The sequence below is a fragment of the Haliaeetus albicilla genome, chromosome W (assembly GCF_947461875.1).
Source record: "Haliaeetus albicilla chromosome W, bHalAlb1.1, whole genome shotgun sequence".
Lineage (NCBI taxonomy): Eukaryota > Metazoa > Chordata > Aves > Accipitriformes > Accipitridae > Haliaeetus > Haliaeetus albicilla.
In genome coordinates this window covers 388,350-416,146 of record NC_091515.1, presented here as the reverse complement: position 1 = coordinate 416,146, position 27,797 = coordinate 388,350, and the positions used below count along the sequence as shown (strand labels likewise).

General features: G+C 36.3%; 2 protein-coding genes across 9 annotated transcripts in view; one reads left to right on the top strand and one right to left on the bottom strand.

Annotated features, from left to right (window-relative positions):
• Positions 1 to 26,593, top strand: part of NEDD4L (NEDD4 like E3 ubiquitin protein ligase) — a 193,911-nt gene extending 167,318 nt beyond the window's left edge. For all 8 annotated transcript variants that reach the window (XM_069775421.1, XM_069775423.1, XM_069775422.1 and 5 more), the window contains 12 exons: positions 2,912 to 2,977; positions 4,329 to 4,558; positions 6,280 to 6,401; positions 7,234 to 7,304; positions 9,356 to 9,451; positions 13,041 to 13,114; positions 15,613 to 15,673; positions 16,065 to 16,124; positions 16,667 to 16,774; positions 17,652 to 17,748; positions 18,349 to 18,421; positions 20,893 to 26,593. In XM_069775421.1, the coding sequence (XP_069631522.1) occupies positions 2,912 to 2,977; positions 4,329 to 4,558; positions 6,280 to 6,401; positions 7,234 to 7,304; positions 9,356 to 9,451; positions 13,041 to 13,114; positions 15,613 to 15,673; positions 16,065 to 16,124; positions 16,667 to 16,774; positions 17,652 to 17,748; positions 18,349 to 18,421; positions 20,893 to 20,995 (1,161 nt within the window). In that variant the 3' untranslated portion in view covers positions 20,996 to 26,593. The remainder of the gene's footprint in view (positions 1 to 2,911; positions 2,978 to 4,328; positions 4,559 to 6,279; positions 6,402 to 7,233; positions 7,305 to 9,355; positions 9,452 to 13,040; positions 13,115 to 15,612; positions 15,674 to 16,064; positions 16,125 to 16,666; positions 16,775 to 17,651; positions 17,749 to 18,348; positions 18,422 to 20,892) is intronic.
• Positions 19,903 to 27,797, bottom strand: part of ALPK2 (alpha kinase 2) — a 96,396-nt gene continuing 88,501 nt past the window's right edge. Inside the window, exon 11 of the mRNA XM_069775413.1 lies at positions 19,903 to 20,711. Within this exon, the coding sequence (XP_069631514.1) occupies positions 20,708 to 20,711 (4 nt within the window). The 3' untranslated portion in view covers positions 19,903 to 20,707. The remainder of the gene's footprint in view (positions 20,712 to 27,797) is intronic.

Sequence of the window (27,797 nt, the reverse complement as noted above, 5' to 3'; positions counted from 1 at the left end):
CACTTCATATGGGAGAGTTGTGACTGTGGATTCAGAGTGTAAAAAAGATAAAAATTGGGTCTATCACTTTTAAGAGACATAAAACTAACTGCAGATAAACTAAGAGATTTCAGAATATCAGCCTTAGAAAAAGTAAATACATGCTTTAATATCAAATTTTCAAAACATCAAATATATGGAGTGATTCTTTGACCTTGTTATGCTTGTTTATGCCATTTTATGGTATTCTGAGTGATCAGACTTCCAACCCTAGATGTTTATTTTGGTAAATCCTCAGGATTTTTAAGGGTCTCAGGACACAGCAGATTAACTACTGCATGGTGTAATTCCAGTTGCTCTTGTTTATTGATAAGATCAATAATAATCACTTGTTTGAATGTAATTGCTTTTGGAGTGATTTGCCCTTTTATCATTAACTTAATGCTTGAGATACTAATACACAGTATGCTATAGAAATCCTTAATGTTCATTTTCCCAGAAATGTTAAGCATAAATGAGAAGGACTATCTGGGAAATTTTGTTTCAAGATTATAAAGGTCAATCATGATCCCATTAAGTAAATAACAGTTATTTGTGTGTTTGTTCTTTTTTTTAAAGAGAAAGCTAGATCAAATCCATTTTACAGCCATATAAACATTAAGGATTCATCTTAATGCTTTTAATAGTATTTTTGGTGCCATGACAAAAACAAAGAACTACTTAAATTGCATTTCAGATTGCATTTAAACAATGGAAACATGTTGAAAGATTATTTAATGGCTGTAGTAAAGTCATATTATCATCAGAGTAAAATTATTTAGCTTTATTGGTTTTTGTTGTTTTTTTGTTTGGGTTTTGTTTTGTTTTGTTTTAATTTTTCATGTCTCATCATCCACAAGGGAAAACTCATATAGAAATCTTTCTACCTCCCGCTTTCACCTACATCCAGTCATGAATCTACTTCAGGACCAGCCCATACCTTCCCTCCCCCAAAATTGCAGTCCTCACACAGAAACTGAACTTGAACCAGAGCTTTGCAATTTGTGATTTAGCCGTCAAGGAACAGAGAATGTAACTTTTGCAGTCCTATGGAATTCAAAATAATTCTTTTGCTCCCAAGAAGTTACACTTCATTTGTTCAGCTAGTTGTTTTACTAGGTCTACTCTTTCATCTTGAAGGAACAGTAGAGCAAAGGAAAGTAAGGATGTAGTTGGAAAATATTATGATCAAGACCAGGAAGTCTTTTTTTATTTTCCTTCTTTTTTTTTTTCAAGGCACTTTCCAAACCCTGATTAAATTGATGTTGTGTATGGTGTCAGAAACCAGAGAATTAAGGACTCAACTTTAAAAAAATTGTCAAAAAACCCACAGAGAATTAAGGAATCTTACTTAAATACATAGCAGTTATTTGTTAGAGCCAGACCTGTACCTGTCATAGTATCACTTTTCTAGCCTATTCCTGTTCATTAGTTTAATTCACAACTTTGTTTTATGGCCATTTCATCTGAAGGCTGAATAATGTAGGTTGCAGTCATAAGACTGGCAATCAGGAGTATGGATGGCTCTTATCTGTACTCCTGCTTGATGGCTGATGCAATTGACTGCCTTTGTGTCTGGTACTACTTGGTGCCTTAAAAGGCTTGGCCTTTTTGGATGTTTGTAAGCATTTCTTATCAGGTGCAGAAGCAAAGGAGTCTGATGAAGACAGGTAGCAGAAATGAACACTGTCATCTTACTGACCACTGCAGTCGTCAGTGAATGGTGTACAGATTAACATCAAACATGGCAATTGTCTATCTCAGTGTCAAATCCTTGCTTACCCATACAGGATGTTAGCAGGAAAGAGAAGCACAGTGTTAAAACAGAAATGTCTTTCAAAACTCTGAATGACAGAGCTTGTGAGAACCTTTGTTGAACCTTGATTTGTGTGTGCCTAGAATCATCCTGAGACGCCTTTCAGGTATCTGGAAATCCCCATAAATATTTCAGAGACCTGTGGCATTTGCTAAGGAGTGTTTACATATGCCAGAAACCAATTTCCAGCTCTGCTGGTTAATGTAATTCTACCAACCTTCACTGTGCTTTTTTTTAAAAAAAAAACTTCTAAAATTGTTCTGTTATGCTGCTGTTACTTAAAAATAACTCACAGGCAGCTGCATTGAGTAAGTATTCAGATAAATATTACACAATTGTACTTGGTTCAAAATAATGTTAATTTGTTTATGAAATGCTTTCAGATTCTGGATTAAAGACATTATGAAGGTGTATATTTTCATTATAAGTAACTTACAAAATAGTTTTGATATAGTGTGATGATATTTTGGTAACTATTAAGAATTATATTCATTCACATTGGGCTGAAAAGATAATTTCTAGCTATGGATGTTCCCCTGCCTTTGAATTCTTTGAAAATTTCTTTGAAAATTCTTTCAATTTTGTGTATTTTGAGTAGCACCTAATAATGCTTAGCACTTTCAGCTGTGCAAATCCATATTCTGTGGTAACGCTAGTAATTTTTAAAATTCAGTATCATATGGAATGCTCATTATTTCCTAATGAGACACATGGATGGCAGCAATACATTCCAATTTTTTTTGTCTGTGTTAAAAATTGTTTTTGCTCTTCTTCTGTTCCGAAAAGAAGAAAATGAGGGTAAGTAGTTGATAAACAGAACAACTGGGTCAAAAGTTTTCATACCTTTTAACTCAGATTACACACAGAGATTACACACTTTTTTAACTCAGATTACACATTGAGAAATGGGAAAATTTTGGCTGCTGTACTTCATGCATGGTGGATTTTATTAGATGAACCTATGACATACATACGTAGATAGCATGTCTTTAAATTTCTTTTTTGTTTAAATAATGTTGGAATATCAAACTGCTAAATAGGTGGAATAATCTGTATTTATGATTCTCTCTCTGATAGGCAGTTCCATATTCCAGGGAGTTCAAACAGAAATATGACTATTTTCGGAAGAAGTTGAAGAAACCAGTGAGTAGAAACGTGCTGCTTTGTGTTGGAATCAATTATGCTATGTCTGGGAGAAATGACAGACTGTCCCAAGCATAGATACAGAACAGTGGTGTACCTTGCTATAACACACTTGCCAATTTTTCTTGATTGTGCTACACCTAGAGGGGTTAAGTAGGAACCAAAAAAATTAAAAGAAGTTTGAATTTGATTTCTCAACATTCACAAATCTTTGACTCACTTTTTTTAAATGAATGCAAAAATCAAAGTGATGAGGCAGCAAGAAGTAGCAGTGATTCACTATTTCCCATTGCAACTGAGACTAATTGGTATGTTACTTTACAAGCTTTTAGGTTGAAAATAGGCTTGAGGATTGATACTTATCCATCACCTTCAGCAGTGGACTTTGAAGGGCAGAGCTGGAACAAGTTGGCAAAGCAGAGCCCACAGTTGTGCTGGATCTGGCACAATCTTCTAGTGTTCTTGTTGAGTGAAAAAAAGTATTTTCAGTAACATCTTTAACATAAGAGAGTGCTCAGTATTAGCTTGCATGTGATATTGACTCATAATCAACAATAAACAGCCTTGGCAACACCAGCTTTAATTTGCCAATGTCTTTACCTGTTTATTGATAGCTCTGTGAATTTTCACCTTGAGTTTGACCAGTGATTGCACACAATAAGCACTTCAGTTGTCACGAAAAACCAAACCTTCTGAAATATTTGGTTTAAGTCAGTTTTATCAGGAAAATTATACATGGCTGTAACAGTCATGTTAATCTGTTCATCCAGTCTTCTTTCTACAAATTATTAACTCAGTTCTCATTTGTCTTTTCTGAATTTAGCTCCCTGGGCTAAATCATAACAGGCGTTAGCTCCCTCCTATTTAGGCAGAACTTCCAAAACATTGTGGCAGCTCGATTCTCTTTTGTTTACATCTTTGCAATTCAGTTCTGTTGTGTGTATGGTACTGTAGGTGTTCTTGTTGTGAAACCGTTCTGGCCTTTACAGATATGTGAGTAAAACGGTTGCATAAATCTTACGCGTTTGTTACCATTTTAAGCTAAAATGCCCTTAAAATAAAGCATAGTAATATCAATAATTTTCTCACTTTTTTTTGTTTGTTACTTTTCTTGTTGTTTTCATTGTTTTGTCAAATATCATAGAAGTCTCTGAACCACTATACTGAAACTTGCCGAGTTCACCATATGCTATCAACCTGTAGACTTAGAGAGCACTGGAAAACCAAATTAAGGGGAAACTTTATACATCAGATGTTTAATCTGTCATTTAGTTGTTACCACTGATCAGTAATTTGCCTGAAGACTTATTTACTGAGACTAACAAATATAATATACTCTTCTTTCACATAGGCTGATATACCAAACAGATTTGAGATGAAGCTACACAGAAATAATATTTTTGAGGAGTCCTACAGAAGAATCATGTCTGTGAAGAGACCTGATGTACTAAAAGCCAGGCTCTGGATTGAATTTGAGTCAGAAAAAGGACTTGACTATGGAGGTGTGGCCAGAGAATGGTTTTTTCTCTTGTCCAAGGAAATGTTTAACCCTTATTATGGTCTCTTTGAATATTCAGCAACGTAAGTGTCCATTAAAATATTTTCATTCATAAGGGATATACATTAGATTTTGCATAAGAGGCACAGTTACACTGGAAAGTAGTTAGATCATTAGATCATCCTTCATGGTGCATCAGTATGCACTCTTATCATAAGTCAAATCTCTCTGTTCTGTACTATCATTTCTTACTTGCTTTTCAGAGAACCTTTCAAATTGTCATTGAAGTCTCAAAAAACATTTTTATTATTAGGACATTATTCAGTGCTGCCTTACTTGAGGCAAAACTGCAATTTTTGAGGCTAGTAATAGTGAAAGGAGCAATGTCAGACAAAAGACTCTTTTTATGCCCTCCCATTACATTGTAAAACACCTGCCATCCAGAGTTACAGTGCTCCTTTATAATTAGCTTATAAAACAGCTTCTCATTTACATTGCAGTAGTTACACAGCAGTGGCCTTACATAAGTTTAAATTTATTTTTGTCCAATTTTAAAATCTTCAAGCAATCCATTAGTGTACATGAGAAAGCAAGTCTCTTGCTTAAAGTACATTTGTTTTAATGTGCCATATGTAATTCCACGTTGTGTACTTAGCTACAGTGAGAATGGATTTCTTAATTGCAGGCAGTAGTTTTGATGTTTTTATGTCAATATCAAGCACGCTCCTTTAATAAGTGTTGAATAGATTGTAAAGTAGATGAACAAAGACTGCATAATGAGAGTTTTCTCACATTTGTGTGTCAGAAAGGACATGTTCTGCTGTTGAAGGGAAACACAACTTAAACAACACTGACTAGCACAGAGTGCCCGTGTGTTAATACAGTTCACTGGATAAACATTTGTTTTGACATATTTCCACTTATGGGATATAGGTCACTGTAGGCATTTTAAATATAATGTTATTTCATTTTACATTCAGAGATCTAACTAGTTATTTTAAGAAATAAGAAAAAAAAAATCTACTTAAAAACACTGTATCTTTCTTCACAGATTAAGCATATATACTGCAAACTAAAAATACTGTTTTTACACTGATGTCTTACTGTGACACATGCTTTCACATGAGTCTTAATGCTTTGTTACCCTGTTAAAAGATCTTAGTCCTTTGATGGCTTTTTCCAGTATCCTGGGAGTTAAGCGTGTTTCAGAGATGTTCTCTAATATGTGCAGTTTAAGATACTAGCAAGAAAACATTCTTTATCCCAGGACGGGGACCATGGTCCTATACTTAATGCCTCTTTAGTACCTACGGATATTTCAAGAACTAAAAGCAACTACTGCAAAAGAGAATTCTGAAATTTTAAGCCCTGAAACTTGGCTGGAAAGAGTGAATAATCAAGCCCAGCAGAATGCAGAAGAGATAGCTTAGCTGAAATTCTCATTCCACTGAAGCTGATGGCAATATTTTAGTGTTTTCAATGATGCCAGGCTTTTATCCTTTAAAGAGGTTAGCGCAGCCCTCTTACACTTGCCACAAGTGGAATCCTGTTACCCCACAAGCAGGAGTTTGTTACCTTTGTCAAGTAATCATTATGGTCATAGCAAGACAGTTTTGATTAGGTCAGTCTACCCACAAACTGTCAGATACTTCTGTTGAGGAACACATGGATTAATTACATTATTACACTCTTGCAAAAAAGAACAGGAAATGGCCCTAGGCTCAAGTTATTTATTAACATATCTGAATATCTGGTTATTAAAAGACTTGGTTATTTAGATATTTTTTTTCTTTCCCCAAAAAAGGGACAACTATACACTTCAGATTAATCCTAATTCAGGTCTTTGTAACGAAGATCACCTGTCATATTTCACATTTATTGGGCGGGTTGCCGGTCTAGCAGTATATCACGGGAAACTATTGGATGGTGAGTTATTACACTTTATGGCTATGCTACAGTTACTGGATTTTTATTAAATAAATCACTTCAATAATTCATATGCTTTAGAGTGTAGTATTTATGGAGACAAAGTCTGAGAGAAAGTAGTGGAACTGGAACTGCTGGAAATTGCATTCCTGATGCGAATGGCAATTAAAAAATCATAGTGTCTTACTAAACAAATACATTTCATATAAAGTTTCGCTCCTTCCTCCATTTGTGTTGGAACTGCAGAATCAGCATTGCTAAATAACCACTATCCCTAAAGGAAAATCACTAAATTTATATCAGCCATTTCCATGCAAACCTGCAGCCAAAGCAGTTGTGTGGGTGTCAATTGCAGCATATTTTGACCTGTAAAATTATTACTGAATGATTTAATGAGAAAATATGATTTCTGCCAAACTCTTAAATCTCACAGTAAGCAAGCAAGGAAACGTTATAAACTGACCAAATTTTATTTAGCAGTAGTGCAGCACATTAGAAGAGGAAGCTCACTGTCCTGTTTTTCTAGCATCTCCTTTGAGAGAAGAATGACGGTTTTAAATGGATTAGAGTAACTTGAGCTCAATTCCCCATCTTTTCTGTCTTATAGTGTTTAATGGCATAATTTTTGTAATTGAAAAATTGGCATTTCTGTGCCTAAACAAAAATGAGCCTGCTGTATTAACTTAAGCAGTTACAGCACTGTTAGTTCCAAGAGGTTTCTTTCTTGCTGGCACACTAGGAAATATCATGGTGTGTTATTCTTGAGTAGTTGTAGCTTTATGTAAGGTGAAAATACAGAACAGTGGAGATAACACTCTTCCCTTTCTTTTAGGCTTCTTCATCAGACCTTTTTACAAGATGATGCTGGGGAAACCAATAACTCTGAAGGACATGGAGTCAGTGGTAAGATAACATGTAAACTGTATCAGCATTAGTAATTGTGTATTTTTTTCTTCTGGGGAAATTTATGAGAGCTATTAATTCCAGTAAACGGCACGGTGGAAAACACAAGGTCATAGTTGCAACAACTTTAGAAAGATATGTATGTACTTTTTTTTAATAAAACACATTTTTCCCTGCTAGGACAACAGTTTCAGTACCAGTGCACTAACAGTGGTGAAAGAGACAAGGGAGAAGAGACATGAATAGGCCAGTAACAAATGCAACATAAGATGTCTAATTAATTGTCCTTTCAGATTTGCCACTGGATCAGCTTTCTCCACGTTACAAGGAGCACCACCAACAAGCCCTACAGCTTTCCTGTCATGCTGTGGAGCAGCAGGAGGGGGATGCAAGGGCTTAGTGCTGACCTGGCAACACAGGAAGTTGCCCACAGTGTTGGAAGGAGAAAGGGTTGCCAAATTATACACAGTTTTCTCTGAAATATACTTAATGATCGCAGCACAACTTATGCCCTTATATCCATTTTGGTTTTGTTCCCTGCACTTCCTCTACTTTCACACCTTCAGCTTTAATTGCAATCAAGTAGTTCTGTGCTTGGCACTTCCTGGGAGAAAAGCAAATTGGTTTACAAGTTGGTAACTTTGTATTGTAAAATGAAGGACAACAGTAAATAGGATCCCGCACATGCCCAATCTAGACATGTAGTGTACCAGTATTGAAACACAGTACATTTCAGATACGTACAATAGCTAAATACAAATGGTTTCCATTAAGTTAGCAGGATGATACTTGTTTTTGTCTTTTTAACCTTTTGAGGTCTGTCCAGTTTTTCCACTGCTATGGGCTCTGGAGAACCTTGGAGCTGTTACTTTTCCCCTTTCTAATGTCTTCCTCTGTTACTCATTATACAGAATAGTTTATCTGGATAAGACTGCTCCAGGTTGCCTCTGTAGGGGCAGGACTTGCTTGTGAGCCTGGCCACTCACATCCTGCACTTTCCTAAACTGTCTTCAGCAGCAAGGTCAATTGACTCAAGCCCAGCACAGAGGCAGAATTACAGAAGAGGAGATGACTTGAGCTCAAGTACAAGCTTAAAATGAAGCTCATGAGATACATATCCAGAAGGATCTTAAAAGGAAGTTCAGGGTCTTGTATTCTTACAAGTAGTTGGGAAACCTTTTCCTCTTATTCTTAGGTCTGCAATAGCTGTCCTTGGTCTTGTCAAAAGTATACTCGGTATAAGAATAAAACACAGTTTATTGTTGTTAATGTTTTAGAGTTTTACAGATTCTCAGTTACTGACATAAAAGCTGGTTCAACTGCTTAATCTCTCCTCCAGCTCCCACTGTATCATAGTCACCAAACTTTGGCAGGTCATTCTTCTCTTGAAGCATACATGAGTAAATAATGTTTTAACTTCATTTTGAAATTAATTTTTTGGGCTCTCTTGCTTGGAAGTATTTAATGATAGCTACACATACTTTTTTTTTCTTTTCTTTCTTTTTTTATTTAATTATGAACTTAATAGATGATGAAGATACAGCTCTTTTAGGAAATTAGAGGGGTCTTTTATTCAGTAAATGCCAATGCTTTTAATAATAACAATGCAATCAGTTACTGTAGAATATATTATTGATGTAATGAAGTGGTATATAAATTGTGTTGAAAAGAATGTACAGTTTTATCAAGATGACATTTTCTAATCAGTTATTTCACACCACTATATACATATTTACCTAACAGGTATGTAGACTCAATTTATTGTGTTGTATAATAATGCAATTAAAAGTCAATTAAGAAAAGTTACATGAATCTAAAAATATAGCATCTAAGAAAAATGCATATGAATAAAATAATCCATCTAACCCCGCTTTACAGTAGCTGTGCAAATAAATGAGTTCTCATCTTTCCAGTCCCTTTGGAGTTCTAGTTTTAGATGGTTTTATTTGCTCATTTTAAAGTTAAACTGTACATTTAATGTTCACATTTTCAAACTTTTACTTTTTTTTATTTTATATATTTAATTATTGTTTAATTACAATCTGCTGTAGGATAGCGAATACTACAACTCTTTGAAGTGGATCCTGGAAAATGACCCTACAGAGTTGGATCTCATGTTTTGCATAGATGAGGAAAACTTTGGACAGGTATGTAAAGGTTATCCCCGAAGCCTATATTTCCATTTATTGGTTATTGCCACAAAGTAATTAAATACTGAGCACTATCTCATGGTTGTGAACTTGGTCAGGACTGTTGAATGTTAGTGATCAGTATAGGCAGACTATGAATATTAACGTCTCTTTCTTCCTGAACTAAGACTGGGGATGCCAAAGAAGGAAATTATGTTCTTGTCAGTGAGCAATATGACATCTTTGTGAAAAGCAGTACTTGAAGCTGAGTAAAATGCTTGCAATGAGGAGTAATAAAGGTGTTACACTGTCCATCTTAGAAAACAGTCTCAGCCAGAGAGTGTTCAGGGTTTTATAAGTGGAAGATGTTCTCAAAGAATAAAGTAAGTGGTAGAGTTATAATCAGTGAAGTGCTTTGTTTATGGTGTCTTTTATATAATGCAGGCAGATAATACAAGAAAAGGAAGCATGCCTATTTTAAAAAGGTTCACAATCTGTGGATTCTGTAACAGACTTTCTCCATTACAAATGAAAAATGTTAGATACATTTTTAACAATTGAGAAGTAAGTAGGTGAGAATATAATTCATCAGCTGAAGTCGTAACTCATTTTATCAGTAGAAGCTTTAACAACAGCTTGTGGTACGGTTCGTCTTGGATTTACAGTCAGTCTTTACAGAGAATCCTATTAAAACAAACTTCAGAGATCTGTATCAGCTTCTGGATGGAAATAACTTGGGTGCAGATAAATGTCTTGTACATAAGTATATGTGTTAAATTTAATTTGAGGACTTAAATCATACGTTTATTTACATGAGCTTGGAACTTACTTGCCTACCATGATTGGAGAGGTTTTTTTTATTTATCTACAAGCTGTGGAGCTGAACCATTTTGTAATGCATGCACACATGTAGTGACTAAAACATACTGGTTTTGTACAATATTGGGACTTAGTAATACCTACCTGTGTCTCTTAAATTAATTTGCTTATAGTCTTTTATGACCTCTTCTAGTGTCTTTGTTTAACTCTTAGACCTTGATATCTTGGCTCCAGGTACCACTGGTATTGTGGACCACCGTGCCTTTTTTGAAAGCTGACTTCAAAATTTCAAAACATGCACACAATGTACTGTCAAGAACATTCTGATCCACTTCTCAGTGCTTATTACTTTTTTCCTGAAGCAACATACGGTTATTGGTTACATTGAAAATTAGGGAGAACATTAAAGCCACAGGATGAAAAGTTTTTGTAATACACTGGTTTGTTGGTTGGTAATTTTCATTATCTTCTGTTCTGTAAAGGTTTAGCTTCAACTTATTCATAGCCTTTCACTGCCAGCTTTCACTTCTGCTGGTAGAAGTTTGTTCTCTGACTCAAAGCATAAATCAACTTACTTGGAGATACTTTCTGCTCTTCTCTGAACTCTTTAATACCTCAAATAGCTAATTCCTGGCATTGCCAGCAACATTGATTTTTGTTTAACTTAACAGTAGATGCATCTGATTCCAGAAGAAAATAATACTGTTTCCATCGTACTGCTGGTGAGATGCAAAATTGGCATGGCAAATTTTATCAAAGAAAAGGCTGGATAAGTTCAGTAGTACAAGGATAGGGTATGCTGTAGTGAGGAGGAATTTATCTACCTAGAGATGGAAACATCAGTCCAAATGCATATAGGATGCTTTCCAGCAATTCAGAAGTTATGGCAAATATTGACTACATTGGCTTTTTCTGCATGTACCGCTGGCCGTTGCCAGCACTCTAGGGACTACTAGAAGTGAGGGGACCCTGACTCACTATTGTCACTTGTTTTGCCTCATCTGCTGCTAAACTACTGAAACTTTATAAAAGTGCCCTTGGGAACCTGAGTAGGAGATGATACTGCTTCCACCAGGACATTGTGTATGTGAGAGGGAGATGTTTGCATTGCTGTAAGGTTCTGTATTTATTTATACTTCATTTATCACCAAAAACTTTTCTGGAGTTAGAAAAAAACAAGAAACCTCTAATAAATCTTATCTTCTTATTACCTTTCTTTAATTAATAACCAAAATACGGTTTCGGTAGTTCTCACAGGTCAGTAAGAATTACACAGTAGATATTTTCAACATGTAAAAGATGGAGAGCTGTCTTCAAAATGCAGAGAAAGAAAAAGTCTGTATTTCTCCTAAGTTCTTAATGGCTCTGGAATACTATTTCTCATTTCTGAAAAACAATGTATCATCTGGTGGGCAGGAAGAAACAAGCACCAAGAAGCCTTCTGTTTGTGCCATCATGTCTGGGACCTTCATAACATTATCCTATTTAAATTTGACAGTATAGCAAAGCTTTTCCTTACTATTTCTGGACTGTCTTCTCTGGTCTTTATGGAACGAATAAACAAGTGTTTCAGAGGGTGTAGGTTCCCTATTAATTATTTTTCCTTAATAGTATAGTTATCTTTTTTTTCCCCTATACAGTAGTACGTATATTTATTCAAATAGACCTATTGTACTGGTTTTCTCCTTGTCGAAGTATTCAGTGTTAATCCAGTCCTGAAAGGAGTTTTCCAGCCTCCTCCTTTCACAGCTCCATTTATTAGCTAATGAATTTGCTGTCTTACTGTTACTCAGCCACAACATCCGATTTAATAATGAAGATTAGTAACAGCTTTAAAAAAAGGCTTGGTTGAATGTGGATGCACAGAGTTGCGTCTTGGTTGCTTCCACTGGAACCATGCTTTTGAAGTGATGGAACAAGTTGACTGGAACAGAGTAGTGACTTACAAGCAACAAAATACTTGACTTGCCTTCTCTCCTAGGGGAATGAAAAGCACTCCCAAGCACACATGCTTTACAAGAAATTAATACAAAGTAATCCAGTCTTGTGCCTATGCTGTGTGTAAACAGCAGGATCTGCAGTCAGAAAAATGCTTCTTCATAGCTGCAGCTATGGAGCATACAGCTTGGTAGCAATTTTGTGTGGCACTAACTGATAAAAGCTACCGACTTTTAGCTTTCATGGTACCTACCCAGCATTAATTCTGTGAGTTCCTACTGATAAATCACCTTCTTCAGAAACAAATACATTATTTGGACTTGCTGTAGTTTCTTGTGAACTGTAATGAATTTTTTTCAATCTTATACTCCACAGTGACACCATCCTTAGCAAATTTGTGCTTAACCATTTCTGTAATCTGTTTTTCTTCTTTACTTTTTTGGCCTTTTTATGAAACAGTTTCTCTGTGGATTTTAAGTAATCTTTTTTTTTCAAGAATATTGAAAAAATTATAAGGCATTTTTCTACCCTTATTAAAATGGAATATATGTTTTCTTTACCCAAATGAACCTGCTGTTCAGGACTAAAAGTTTGCTTTGGAATGGTTTGGTCACTTGCCAATGAATATGGTCAAGAATTCAGTCTTATAAGTGATCATAGACTAATTTGTTCCTAATGATGCCATCTTTAAATGTGGAATGTTTCGATGTCTCATTAGCTATTACAGCATAGTAATTTTCTGATACTACTTGTCAAATGCTGCTCAAGGAGAGTGGATTTTGTAAGAAATGTGTCCTGAAATAATGTCATGTTGTGTTGTGTTTTGGTTTGTTTTTCTTTTGAACTACAGACATATCAAGTCGACCTGAAGCCAAATGGGTCAGAAATCATGGTAACAAATGAAAACAAAAGGGAATACATTGAGTACGTATACATTTATGAAATTTATCCTAAGTGTAAGAAAGCACAGTTGTACTTGTCTTAGAACTTACCCTACTGCAATTGCTGTATTTGTACTGCACTAGAACATCAGAGATCCTTTTAAAAGAAAATCTTATTGTTAACGTTGTTTATACCCTAATCCTTAGAAAGTTTGAATTTTAACCTTTAGTGTTCTATGAGTTACACTAATCGGGGGAGTCTGTGATGTAATAGGAGACTATTTTCTTGATGGGTAGGCATGAGGAACATTCAAGAAGGGATAGGATTGCTCTGAATGACAGACATCTGCATCTAAATTACTTGGTGAAAGGAAATGGCACCTCTTGGATGCAATACTTACTATGTTAAAGTCAACATACCAATTTTGCCCAGTTTCATGCCTGCTTTTGTCTGTTGCCTAAGTGCCTAGAGTAACTAGCTCTGCTTTGTAGATCTCTAAAGCAGTGATGAATTTCCACCCCAGTGAACTGCTAGGTCACAGAATAGAGATGAGTGCAGATCTGAACACTAAACTGATCTAGAAAAAAAAGAATGAAAGTTCATATTTGCTTGCCATTGTGGTCTTCGTTCAAGGAAGAACTCAGGAACTCTGTAAATGTTTAAGTATTCCTCTAAGAGGAGAACTTTGTACTTGTTTATCTTATTTGACGTGTCTTATGGTGATTTGGCCGTAATGGTGGAACAATATGAAATTTCTGCCTTTTTTTTTTTCTTCCAGTTTTTAGATGAAAAATATTAGACATCATAAACATTTTTTTATCTCCATCGTAGTGCAGAAATTAAAAGCTCTTTGAAAATGTGTGGGCCAAAATTCAGAACCGCATTAGGTTTACATCTAGATAACTCTTTCATAGCTAGTCACAGTATTTTTATAACTTCAGAGTCGATACTTGTATGCTCTCATTTGTATGCTTCCATTTGGAAATGATTAATGCAACTTAAAATTTTTCAAACATTTTTCCCCAGAATTCCATTATGATAGAACTATTCTAGTTGTTACACTTTAAACAAAACAAACAAAAAAAACAACAAAAAACCCCCACAAAATGGCAGGCATAGTCACAAATGTAATTTTATTTTTGCCTCTGTGTCTTAACATCCAAATGGTGCATTCTCAAGCATATGTAGTGCTTATGGGATATCATGTAGATAATGAAGAATCATTGTCTAATAGAAAATCTGGTGGTTTGCATCATTTTATTATGTAATGCTTATTGCAGAAAAGAAGGAAAATAATAGGTAAACTGACTAAATAGGTGCTACTTAAAAATCAATATTATTTCTTTATGAGAAAATCACGCTGGGAATTTTCTAGTGACTGTCAAATCAACAATATCCAGTGCTGTAACACCTTCTTTGAAAATTCAGTTTATGTAACATTGGCCAATATAGAGAAAATTAAATTGACTGCTTGGTTTTCCTGAAATCCCCACATAGGAAATATGCTTCTCCAACATCTGGCTCAAAGCGCCCAAGTTAAAGTGAGCCAGAAGGTGCTCTCCAGTGTGGCCATCAGCCCGTTATCCTCCCCTGCTAGTAACACAGACCAGGTCCATGATTTCACTACCAGTGTTGCTATCAAAAATTGGCCAAATCTTAAAATATGTTTAATTTTAAGTTTTCTCAGTTTTTCTGCCTACCAGAATGTATAATAAATTCAACTATACTTGCTGGTATTTTTAATTAGTGCCTCTTCAAAGGTGAGAAAACATTATAATTGCTATATTCATGCAAATGAGGAATGAAACATGCTTCAGTAGGAAAGGAACTGGATTTCTAAAGCATTATTCTAGAATCTGTGAGGTATTTATGCTGTAGGTGGTTAGCATTGAAATACAAGCCTTTTTCTTTCATATTGCAGGTTTTATTCCTCTATTTATAGGCAGGCTGTTATATGTAATTACATCTATCCTCAAATTTTGTAGACTTTGTGGGGAATTGTTAATTACTCAGAGTTCTGGAAGAATAAAATGTCTGGTCATTTAGGTACCTAATACTAACAGTAAATACCTCATCCGGAGTCTGGATTACAGCCTCATTTAGAAAGAAATAAAGCATAGTACAGAATTTGCAGGCTGTTTCAGTCCACAGGCAAGCCTTTTTGCCGTGTTCATCCTTGAGATAATCTCCATAGGGGTAGAAAGGTTAATATCAGATGACATGACAGTGTTACATTAAAAAATTCTTAGTGTTGTGGAAAAGTCATAGCTGTAAAAGATGGAAATGTATGTGTAGAGTTCATGTTGCATGCTAAAGTGAAAATACTTGCATTATAGCTTGTTCATAGTCACTGGTTTTTTTCAACAATTCAGTCAGTCACACAAGATAAATTTGAACAATTAATAAAAAGCTGCTCAGTTTCCTTAACATCAGAGTGTGGTTGGGAGGTGGCTGAAACTATTACATAGCTAAAATCTCTGAACACTTAATTTGCAGTCTTCTAATGAGTGTGCTTACCTGATTTTGTTTATCCACTATAGCCTGGTCATCCAGTGGAGGTTTGTGAACAGAGTTCAAAAACAAATGAATGCTTTTTTGGAGGTAAGGTTCTTTAGCTGCTTTTTTTTCCCCAAGATTTTTTTTTTAAATGCAGACAACTTATACATCAGTGTCTGTATTAAGGGAGCGGGGAGCTTTGCATAACCGCACCAGTTGTGGAATGCTTATGTTTTATAATTTTACAGTTTTACCTTGTATACAAATATATAATCTTTCCTTATGAGAATAAGGTCGTTCTCTTTGAAGCTTGAAATAATTTTGTGATTAATCTTTTAAATTAGAGTCTCGTACTTCAGCAACTATGTATTTCATTTTCAAAACCCTTCTTCATCCTCTGTCATTTATTTAGGTTCCCAGAAGCCAAAGTTCCTGCTAGATAAAAATTTAATTTTACATGGTATGAGAATTTCAACTTTACTTTGCTTTCTTTTAGGGATTCACAGAACTTCTTCCCATTGATCTGATTAAAATTTTTGATGAAAATGAACTAGAGGTGAGTTTGTTTAATTGACATCCAGAGACAACAGATCAGCAATGCTCATCACAAAATGATGCATTATGTTTTAGGCTCATCAGTCACCACTTACTCATCATAAGTGAATTTGCAGACAAAGATGCTTTGCTTATAGTGGGAAATGAGATTTTTCTCCCTAATTAATAAACCTATTGATCACATAAAAGCACAAAAAGTTGTAATTATCCAGTGAGGTGGTTCAGTATGTGCATATAAAAGCCTGTAAGTAGCTTACTGAATTAATGCCATTATGCCTATACCGGTCATATTTTGAGCAAAATGCCATAAAAGACGCTGTCCCACGAAGCACACATATGTCAGTGTATAGTGTTTCTGAAGTAAAATGAAATATTCTTTGAGAATTCTCCTGAAGCTCCAACTCTCCTTTATATTTGCACTGTTTTGCTGTTTAAAAGGTCAGACAACAGAGGGAAAGTGTAACCTTGTTTTTCTGATAAAGTGTACAGGATAACACAGTGCCATCTTCGATTAACACTGTAACAATTTACTTCCATATGCAGTTACTGATGTGTGGCCTTGGCGATGTTGATGTTAATGACTGGAGACAACATACAATCTACAAAAATGGTTACTGCCCAAATCATCCCGTTATCCAGTGGTTCTGGAAGGTAATACTGTTTTACCACATTTGGCTTCTCTGACTGTTCTTAAAAGTGAAAGTTCCTGTATTGTTTTGTGGAGTCTGTTATAGAATCTTTTTTCTTCATGAAAACTGCTGAAGAACATCTCTGTATGTTGGAAATGACAGCTGTGGTACTCATTAGAGACTACACTAGAAATAGACCCAAGATAGGAAGTCAGATCTTTGAAGTGTCTTGCTGTATTTGTGAAGTAAAATACTTTTATGAAAAGTTTATGGCCCCAGAAAAACTACATTTCCCCATAATAACCTTAGATTTTTCAAAGGGGTGTCTGTTTTTCTTAAAAATACAGGAACCTTACAGCTTCGTGCATGCACTTTGAAGTTTGTTGCTGGGTTTCTTACATCATTTTCATGAGCAGGGGTGGTATGCATGAAGACTATGTACTTGTATCAATCCAAAAGGCTTGGCTCTGAGGTCCTGCTGCAGTGCAATGCTGATAGGATTTTCTGTGAACCCTTGCAGTCTCTCTCTCTGGTCTTCAAGGCTTTTCTGTCATCTCTGTCCCTCTTAGGCATGTGTACAAGTGCAGTGCGCCTGTGGGGCCCTGACCCTGCCGAAAGGCGATCCACCTCACCTCATGCAGGGGAACAGCATGTGTAGCTCCCAGCTGCTGCCAGAGCAGTGTCTCCTCATTGTGGCCTGGTGGCAGCTGGAAAAGGATGCTCCTTATTTAACCAGAGAAAACCTGCTATGTGACCTTACCACATCCCTGACAGTTACATGTCTATTATAGTCTAACAAACATAAATAGATCATTTTACTCATGTTTTTTTTGTTTTTTAACAATGACATCTATAGCTGTGAAAGTGAAAAGAGAGTGACTGTGTATGTTTGTCAATAGGCTGTTTTACTGATGGATGCTGAAAAACGGATTCGATTACTGCAGTTTGTTACTGGGACGTCACGCGTGCCTATGAATGGATTTGCTGAACTTTATGGTGAGCTTCCTTTCAACTGCCCACCAACTATGCTCACCAATAGAATGGCTGCACAGACCCCTTCTGAACATGAACAAGAAAACCTGGGCATGACTGAAATTTAATCATAAGCCAACCTTTGACCCCCACGTAAGAATTCTCTCCTGGATGCCAAGGGCACTGGAGAATTTGGGGGGGGCACACTGAGGAGGAGTAGTTTTGTATGCCATGGGTGTTACATAGATGCTGTCCTAGCTCCCACAGAAAAAAATTTTACTAGTCAGCAGGAATAATTTTCATGTCACATGAAGAAGAGGAGAATGCATGTTTAACCAAGCACTTTAATTTTTAAATGTTAATGTCTGAGCTTACTTCTTTTCCATTACATATACTCTACACCAAGGTAGTTAAACTTAACAAGCTAAGTGGGCTTGGAAATTAATAACCACATTCTTATTTGCTTTAATGCAGTTTTAATTAAGAGAGTTTGTACCAGGTATTTTGTAGCAGTTGAAAATTCTAGCCTACAATTTATGCAAACATTTAAGTTAAAAATAATATTTAGCTACTCTCTGTAGTGTCCAGCAATTTATATTTCATATGATTTTCATTTTCAACCAGGTTCAAATGGTCCTCAGCTGTTTACAATAGAGCAATGGGGAAGTCCTGATAAACTGCCCAGAGCTCACACATGGTAAGTCATAAAAGCATAAAATTATATAGCTTTTTCTGTATTGTATTGTTATACTGCCAAGAAAGGGGGAAACTGATGACCCTGCTTCTCTCTAACATATTTTAGCTCTTGATCATATAGCTTTTTATAAAATGGGATACTCTGAAACCTACACATGTGTGTGTAGGTGTGCATTTACAAGGGAAAGAACAGTTGGTGATTATCTGCTGACACACAGCTGCAGAAGGTAACATGCAGAATTCCAGGAGGTAGCAGGGCTCAACACCAGCACTGTGCCATTGCTTCTTACAGTTCCTAAACAATGCTTGTTTTGCTTTCTCATGGACATGTGAAAGGCTGCGTTAATACAGTAAGTAGGTGTAGGTGTTCTGCAGTAAATGCAGGTGAATGAATACAAAATGAACTCTGACCATCATAGCCTGATAAAGATTTTTTAATGCTATTTTACTGTATTCCCAGTAACCCTTTCAACTCAGGCCTCCTCTTCTAGTAACTGCTTGCCTGTTAAAACATGTGTTAGAGAGAAGAGATAGCTTCTCCCCACTTTACTTTATACTACATTTGAAGGAATTGCTACCCATATATGCAAAATGTTAACTATCATAGCTGAAGCTGTGTAGTAGCCTGCAAATTGCTTTAAGCACTGGCCAGTTAAACTGATGTTCTGACAAAATGGAATAAATTTGAATCCCTTCTGCTAGACTTTTCCCCATATCAAATACATAAGAATCTGTTTATGTGAGGTACTTGCAACACAATCCAGATCAGAGCACATGAAGCACAGCACAGAAAGTGTACTTACTGTATGTTTAATGTTGTGCTGAATTTGGGAGTAGGATCCTCAGTGCCTGCTGGGGAGAGCCCTAGGATCTTACAAATTGTCATCCCATCTGTCTCACTGGCTGAGCGTCCTGTTCAGGCTGCAGTCCCTTCCACCTCAAATGCCTAATGGTTTCCCAGTGCCTTTCACATTGGGAAGACTTTCTAATCCCCCGCCAATTTCCAAGGAAACAGACAAGCAGACATGACAGGTAAGGATACATAGTCACAGAGCCATCCAGTGACTCACAGATGGTACTGCAGAATAGTGGCAAAGGCAGGCTGGGAGCAGCTTTTTGTGGTTCCTGTCAAAACTGGGATTGGGAAAAACAGCAAGAGGAATTGCATCTTATGCTTTAGTTATTTTTCTATGAATGTTAAAACATAGGCTCTGTTCTGTCAGTCTGAAGGCCTTAAAAAATACCAGACAGGCAATAAACTCTCCGAGAGAGACTGTTAAAAGGGTAACAGGAGTTTTAACAGGGCATACTAGGAGGAAAAATAGTGCCTCACCTTGTAAGGCTAATACTATTCATTGCCTTCTTTTATGTGTCTTAGGCATTTATCACCTCTTCCTCCTTCCTTCTGGAAAACTAAGAAATTGAAGGATATCCATGCATTTTAAAATCAAGACTACCATTTGTACAAATAGGGGTTGATGCTTTTTTTTTCTTTCCTTGGTGCCGTGATTTTATTTCAGCTATCACCTCACTAAGCTGTACCACACTGCCAGCAGCTTTCACTCTTACCATCAATTTCCCTTTCTCATTCTCCATTTTATTTTTCTTTGTTCTAGTAAGTGGGTATAATGGAACTACAGAAAGTCTGATGTAACAAAACATAGCCATAGAAAGCCGTGCTACATAAAGGCCATAAATTGTTGGACAATTCACTAAAAATGTGAGATCATAAGCTGACTTGATTTAGTCCTAATTTATAGAATTTGCAAATGTTGAAAGCATTCAATACAAATCCTTGTCTTGCTCTGTTGCATATCAAGAATATGGCTTTAAGGTAACTAACTTAAATTATGCTGTATAGGAAAACTAATTTTTAGAACATTAGTAGAGAATGGTGATCTTTCCATAAAAATAATCATTCTATAGAATGAAAAGTTTTCTTTAAAAAGGAAAAAACAACAACAGAATCCCAAACACATTCCAATGTCAACCCATCCTCTTTAACATTTCAATTATCTGTTAGATTTTACAGGACCTTTTCAAGACCTTCTTTTGGATGTTTTTTATTCTTCTTTGTTTCCCCCAGAGGGTAGAGAGTCTGTCCTATAAATTTAGAACATCTTTGCTGAATCTTAGGAAACCAGCCTTTCAACAAAGATGCAATATTTTCAATCAACTAAATATGGGGGCGGGGGCTGTTGGCTTTTTTCATTTAAGTGGTTTTTAACAACTTCCCAATTTTATTTCTGAAAACTCACTTTGGTCCAGGCAGGGTTGGTTTCAAATGCTACCTGCAGGGAACACAAGCATTAATTAGGTTTGCAAAGGACACTGCAGAGATCGCCCCCATTTGGACAGTAAGATATATTCTCTGTTAAGGCCCCCCCAAATTATTTAACCTTTTCTGTTTCTTTAAAGTTATCTGTATTTTTCAATGGATTATTAAATGATTCTTTTCCTTCTAAATTTCAGCTTTAATCGCCTAGATTTACCTCTTTATGAATCTTTTGAAGATTTGCGAGAGAAGCTCCTTATGGCAGTTGAAAATGCTCAAGGATTTGAAGGAGTGGATTAAAATGTCAACTTCTCCCCCCCACCCCCTTCAAGCAAGTTCTGCTTGCACTTTTGCATTTGCCTAACGGACTCTGAGGGACTATGGCAGAACAGTTGCACAGCGTTGGTTCATGGAGCAAACCCTTCGACAGTGCAGTTGCCTGAATCCACAAGTTTGAACTGTAATCTGTGGGTGGCTTTTCTGATGTTTCCACAGCAGATTACCAACTGCTTAACATGAACTCTGATCACATTTCAGCAGGACTTACTCTATTTATGTTGTGCCTCTGTAGGCAAAGCCCTTAATAAATATTTTACATAATTTCTAATGACAATGAATGGAATTAATCATTTTACAGGTATAGTATTACAACTCATGTTTACTTTTTAATTGATTTAGATGTTTTCAGATTTTATTTCATTACAATTAAATATCATATACTTGGAAAAATGAGCATTTTTCTTAATTTCATACCAGACTTGATGCCAGTGTCATTTTTTCAAAGCACATTTTGAGGCTTGTGTTCCCAAACCATTAAGGAAGTAGGAGAAAGCTATGTTGGAAATTTTCTCTACAGGGGCTATATATATTGAGAGCAACTCTTTTCATTGAGCACATAAATATTTTTCTGTATCCAGAAGTACAGACTGGATGTTGGATTTTTGTATAAATACTAGAATAGTTACAAGTCAAAGGAGAATCATAACATAGCATGCCAAATCTCATGTTCAGTTAAGAAATTGCCTCATTATTGGTAATACTTACATGTACTATAAAGTATTTTGGGGTAGGGTTGGCATTAATCATTTTAGGAAAGTATGCTTAACCCTGTCATTATCTTTGTATAGTGATTCTTTTATTATCCTTTCCTCTTTACTGTTTGCGATGGAGGCATTTTGAATGAAACCTGGCACTATGCGATTTGGCACTATGGAAAACAGATCTGGTTTGTCTTCTATTTGTATGCATTTGCTAATGATATCTAAATAACAATGGGTTTTTTGTTTGTTTCTAACTGCACCAACTCTAAAGGCACTTTATGTAACACATGGAAGTCATATCTGTTTTTTATCATAAACATTAATGTGATTATATTCCTTCTCACTGCACATGTCTTTCTGGTGCAATATCTATCAATTGTGAATTTGGCTGCTGCTGATGTATAAAAGAAAAAAAACCCACAGATGTAGAGCTGAGCCTGCAGACATGTTCCTCAGCAATTGTTTTTGTGATTTTTTTACTTAATCACAAAGATTTATTTAATATACACTGCTATCTAACCAATTTTGTTACCTATGACATGTTGCATGCTTAAACTATAATGTCTGAGTTGCATCTCTTTTGTGATGGATTAAAAGTGAAAGATTTGTATGAGATCCACTGAAGTTAAATGGTTGCAATATACCAGAGTAGGTTTGAGGGTATGGCTTCAGCAATTTAACATTCAGTGATGTAAGTTCTGCCCACGTACCTACCTAGAGGTAGGCTTTTTCCCCAAGAACCCATTTAATGCTTATAAAGCAAGATGATCACACTGCATGCCAAAACAAAAGTTTCAACTCCTTGCCAACAGCTTTTTTTAGCCCTGCCTGTACCACTTCCCCAGCACCTATTGGCAAGTACAATCTGTGTCTGAGAATGTGCAGCCATACTGCAGACCCTTCAATACAGTGATAGTTCAGCTGAAAAGGCTACTGGAAAGAAGCCTTAATGGTAGTAACATGCAGCAAATGGTTGCACGCTAGCAAAAGTTTGAAAAGCTAATAGATGCACGAGGAAGGTTATTTTTATTATTTGAATGCAGGTTAAGATTCATTTTCTATTAAATATGTTTCCTGACATTCCTTTCTGACCTTTTACATTGATGAGTGAGCTTGAACATGTGAAAGCAGACTGCATCTGAGTGGCTAGAGAAACACTATGCTGCCCGTTTAGCTGCGGGAAGGAGCATGGGGAAGGTGGAGAGAATGAGGTAAATCCAGGTATTTCCACTGGCCTTCTGTATGTTCAGCACAGTTGGTTATAACACGGATGCCCTTGAAGGGAGAGTCATATGCCAAAATTTGTTTTATTTCTGTCTTGACCTGGAGGATTTTTGGTGTGGTTGGAGGCTCTGTTCATGTTCAATGCCATGTATCAGAACCTTAAGAATTCCCAAGACATTTTTTGGTTGTGAAACTGAAATGTAATCTCATGTACAGATGAAGGCTGTGACCTAGCAGTAGTGCAGCTGAGGTAGCACCAGAAGTCAGGCTGTGTTTAAGAATCTGCCATTTTTCTTGTGATATTGTTTTGGTCCCTCCCCTCCCCCTCAACTTCTACAACAGGTTTACTAATACTTACCTACAAAGCCCTTTCAGCTATATAGAATTACATAGTGACATCTGACTAGAAGGGAAATTTTTGTTGTTTGGATGATTATATTTTTTTAAAAGAAAATTTAGAATTGCTTAGCTTAACATCTTTTCAGATCCACTTACCTCACAAACTGACAGGCACTCCAAAAGCATTCACTAGGTATTAAAATAGTGAGGCAAATTCCACTGTATGAATTTTAATTAATGTGCATCTGGACTGTTGTGGTTTATTTGGGAGAAGGGGTTTTCATTTTTAGGAAATAGTTCAATATGAAAAGCAAGCCTTCGACTGCCTCAAGGTTTGCCATTAGAGTGGCAGCTTTGAGTACAGCTCACCAAGAGACCTGTCCTAACTCAGGCAGCAGTGACAATAAGGCCCAACATGCATTTTCCCGATAGACTTGTACACCTTATGCTGAAATTTGTGCTATTTTGGCTTTCTTGCGATTAATGCAAATAGCTAAATAAATGCTTTTTTGTGCTTCTTGTGCCCTAGACACTGCAACCACAGCTCTCTCCTGCATTGCACACCTACCATCACTGTAGAGCCAATGCACAGCTGAGTGAGTTAGCTTTTGTCTGTCCAACACCCCATGAAGTTATTATTCCTAATAGCCAAGGTGAACATAACAGTAAGCCAGCTCATTACTTTTTGTTTCCCAAAGTTAGCTATGCTATTGCAACCCAGCACTGTCTTGCCTTTACAGATGCACAACAGCTCCCTTCACTATGGAAGTGAAACTGTCAGGGTCCATAAGTAATCCAGAGTCAGTGCTCACAAATAAGCAAGAGTCCCTGTAGGATAAGCTGAGGGGAATTGCTCAGCCCAGTCCCATTTCTGCACAAAGCTTTTATTTTGGGTATCAGAAGCCTTACTGTGAGCTAGAACTATCAGGCTGTTACTGACAGGCTTGGCATCATGGTCATTACAGGGACATAAGCTGTAAAACCCTGCTAAAATGCACTATACCCATGCAACTCAGATTTTATTACTGGCTGCTACATTGATGGCTAAACCCTTGGGCAGATACACCCTCCTCATCAGCCAAAAAGTTAAGATCTTCTATGCTGTGACAAAACCCAGGAAGTTACCTTCAGTTTTGCAATGAACTATACGAAACTAAGTAAATGGCATTGTTAGCTGTAGAGGAAGTGGATTTTCTTCTTGCAGGGCTCTTTTAACATAAAGCTGTAGTGCTGTTACCAAGAGCCTAAGCTGGATTCCAGACTTTCCATCTAGGAGTCCTTCTGGAGCTCCTGAAGCTATATTTGAAGGAATCTTACTAGGAAAAGAGGTAGCTAAACGTCATTTACTTAAAACATCTAAAACACAAAGCAACTAACACTCCAATGGGACTTGTACCATAGTATTGTGCCTTTCTTAACACAGTACGTTCTTGTATACTGACAGTTTGGCCCATTCACCACAAAATGGCCCAACAGTATTTTAAAAGGTTCTATCCAGCTACTTTTCTTGGTTAATAAATAGTAATCATAAAGGTGGTACCTAAACCATCACTTGTTCACTCATAAGAAGCCTTAAGGCAAATAATTCATAAAAACTTCAGTCACAATACAGAATACGGAGTCTGCAGCTATCACCTCCTCTTCACATTAAGGCTTATAGATATGTGCCTTGTAAGGTTGTAGTTAATGTACACCATACCGATCACATCAACTCCCACTTGCTGCCCAGCTGCTGAAAACTGCTTTTTGTCTTTCAGTCCAAAAGTACAAAAAAAAAACCCCACCACCAAAAACCCCAAACAACCACAAAACCCAAACCCAATTCTGTTACTACAAGATTTACCTTATTTCTGTCTCTCATGCTGACCTCTCTGAATTCTCTGTGAGTGCCACACTAGCATGAGGATGCTGCTGTAAGTACTAACCAGGCAGCTAGTGCCTATCCTGCACCCCAAGGGATGCACTGCCATTGTTGTGTGCTCAGCCCGGTCAAGCTGGTAATCGTGACTGCAGCATGCAGCCGTAAGCTGTTCCTGATGCTTTGGGTGAAGCATTTTACATGACACTAAAGGGCCAGGAATTGTGAAAACTAGGGAGCCAGGGAGGGGAAGCTGGATAGTTAGACTGCAATTTTAAGAGTTAAAAGTAAGGGATCATACCTGTCTGATTGCAAGGGCTAATTATCAGTATGTATAGTAGGAAAAAAGGCAGATGTCCAGATAGGGCATCTTAAAATGTACATTAATTTTCTTACCTTTTTAATAAAATCTTTTCCTTTTGTATGTAAAATTAAAACAACAAAGAAAAAACCCTACAGTCTTCACCCATCTGTTATGATGTTGCACTAAGAAGTAATACATATTTGAAACGCATGGGAAACATAAAACTGGAATCTAACCATATTAATGTTACATACCCATCAGGTCTGTCGTAGTGCACCTAGCACCCTGTTAAATACCATCACCACCAGTGCAAACCATATTTGGTGATGTGTCTGTCGATGCACACTTCTAACAATGTTTGTCCACATTTATCCTTCACTTACATGTTGGGGTTTTTTTCCGTTTTCTATACTATTTTCACATAGACCTTGTGCTTTTTTCTTCTTTTTTTTTAACATGTAGCTGTAAAAACATACACAGTATGCATCCACATACAATAGTACATGTGTTGCATTTTTATACTGTAATCTGTTCTATTGGATTTAAAGAGGCTGGGAGCCATCCATCTCCAGTGCAGATTTATCACAACCATGCAATAGTGAATAGGTTATGATTCTCAAAACCCCAATGGAAAACTCCACAAGACTATGTTGCTATGTTCTGTGTTTGTGAACATAAATTTTAAATCAAATTTAAAACTGAGATTATTAATATTTCCAAACAGGCAAAAGTGTCAAACATTCCAGATTAAATTCACACTGTTTAATAATTATTTTTTTGTAAAATCAATTCGTACTAGAAGGCTATTCAAAATTATGCTAAACTACCTTAAAATTGATTTTAAAAGTACTACTTATAAATAATGCTCATTTTCACAATTAACACAGCTTTAAACTGTGGTTGGATTTGATACACTGTGGGGAAAGGATTTGTTTATGGACAAAAGTCATTTTTTTCCAATTATTTTCTGAGGAGCAGTGAAAGAAATTGTAGTTTGTTTTCCTGACAGCAAAAGCTCAATGTGAAAAAATGAAGTTGTTGTAATGAAATGATGCAACTTACTTAAATATTTAATAAAGAATTATGGAAGCTACAGCATTTTATACTTCAAATATATTTTTTGTCTAACTGAAGCTTTGTTTTCTTTTGTTAAAAAAAAATTGCCTTAAGGTCACAATTTGCAGGAAGGCTTTCACAACCTGGGATGTGGTAGGGGGAGCCTTTATGCAAGCACATCTGTACATGATTTTTAAGTGATTAAACACACCATCCACATATTCCAGCTTCTGCAAAAGTGGTACCCATTCTTTTCCCCCATGATCCTCACTGCATTTATGAAACAGTAATGTGTATAACGTTTTCAGCTAAATAAGAATGTATCCCTGAGAGTTTACAGTGGATACTAGTCACTGGTGCACAACCACCTTCAGAAGGCATGATTCAAGATAGCTTTTCTCTATAAGGATTTGAACAGTTAAGATAAGGTTAGTGATTATGTGATGTTCTCTAAAGAAGTGTCATTAGATAAAATACAAAAATTGCACCCCTCCCAACTTCTTACTGGTATCTCCTGTTCCATCATATTTCTAATACAAGAAATTTAATACTCCATCAGATTTCCATGAGAAGTGCTGTTCTTGAATTGTCCAATTCTGCAGTGACCGTACAAAGCAGCACATTTACAAGCTTTTTCTGTTTAAGCCATACCTGAAATAAGTCTGAATGTTCTACCATTTTTATTGCATATTTTCTATGTTTACAGCAGAATTTTCTGCAGCCCACAATAATGTACATACTACAAACAAAATACCTTACTTGGAACAAACTCAAAAAAGTTCAGTTTAACAATGCAAGTCTATGCATTGGTAAATTTGTTTGGATTTTCAGTGTTACAGTTCCAACATTGTAGTAAGAACAACTTCTTATTAACAGCAGTGGAACTAATGTTGTCTTTTCTCTTAATCAGTGTGAATGCCTAACTTAAAAAAAACAAACCACAAAACAAAAACCAACAGCAACAAAAAAACCCAAACCTAAACAAAAACAAACAAAAAAACAACCCACAAGTTGTATTTCTGACTTAAGAGCTCACTTTAGGAATACAGTACATTCCTCCTCAGCTAATATCAGTACTTAAGAGAGTTGCATATGGACTAAATTACGTTAGTCTTAACTACAGAATTGGTATGTACCAAATTGTCTCCTGGCTTTTGAGCTTCACATGAAGTACAGCCTACATGCAACATTGATCTGACTTGCACTAATACACATCAAGGGTTGCGTAGCATACTCTTGCAGCTACCTTCAGCTGCAGTTTGCTGAAGAAAAAGAAAAAAA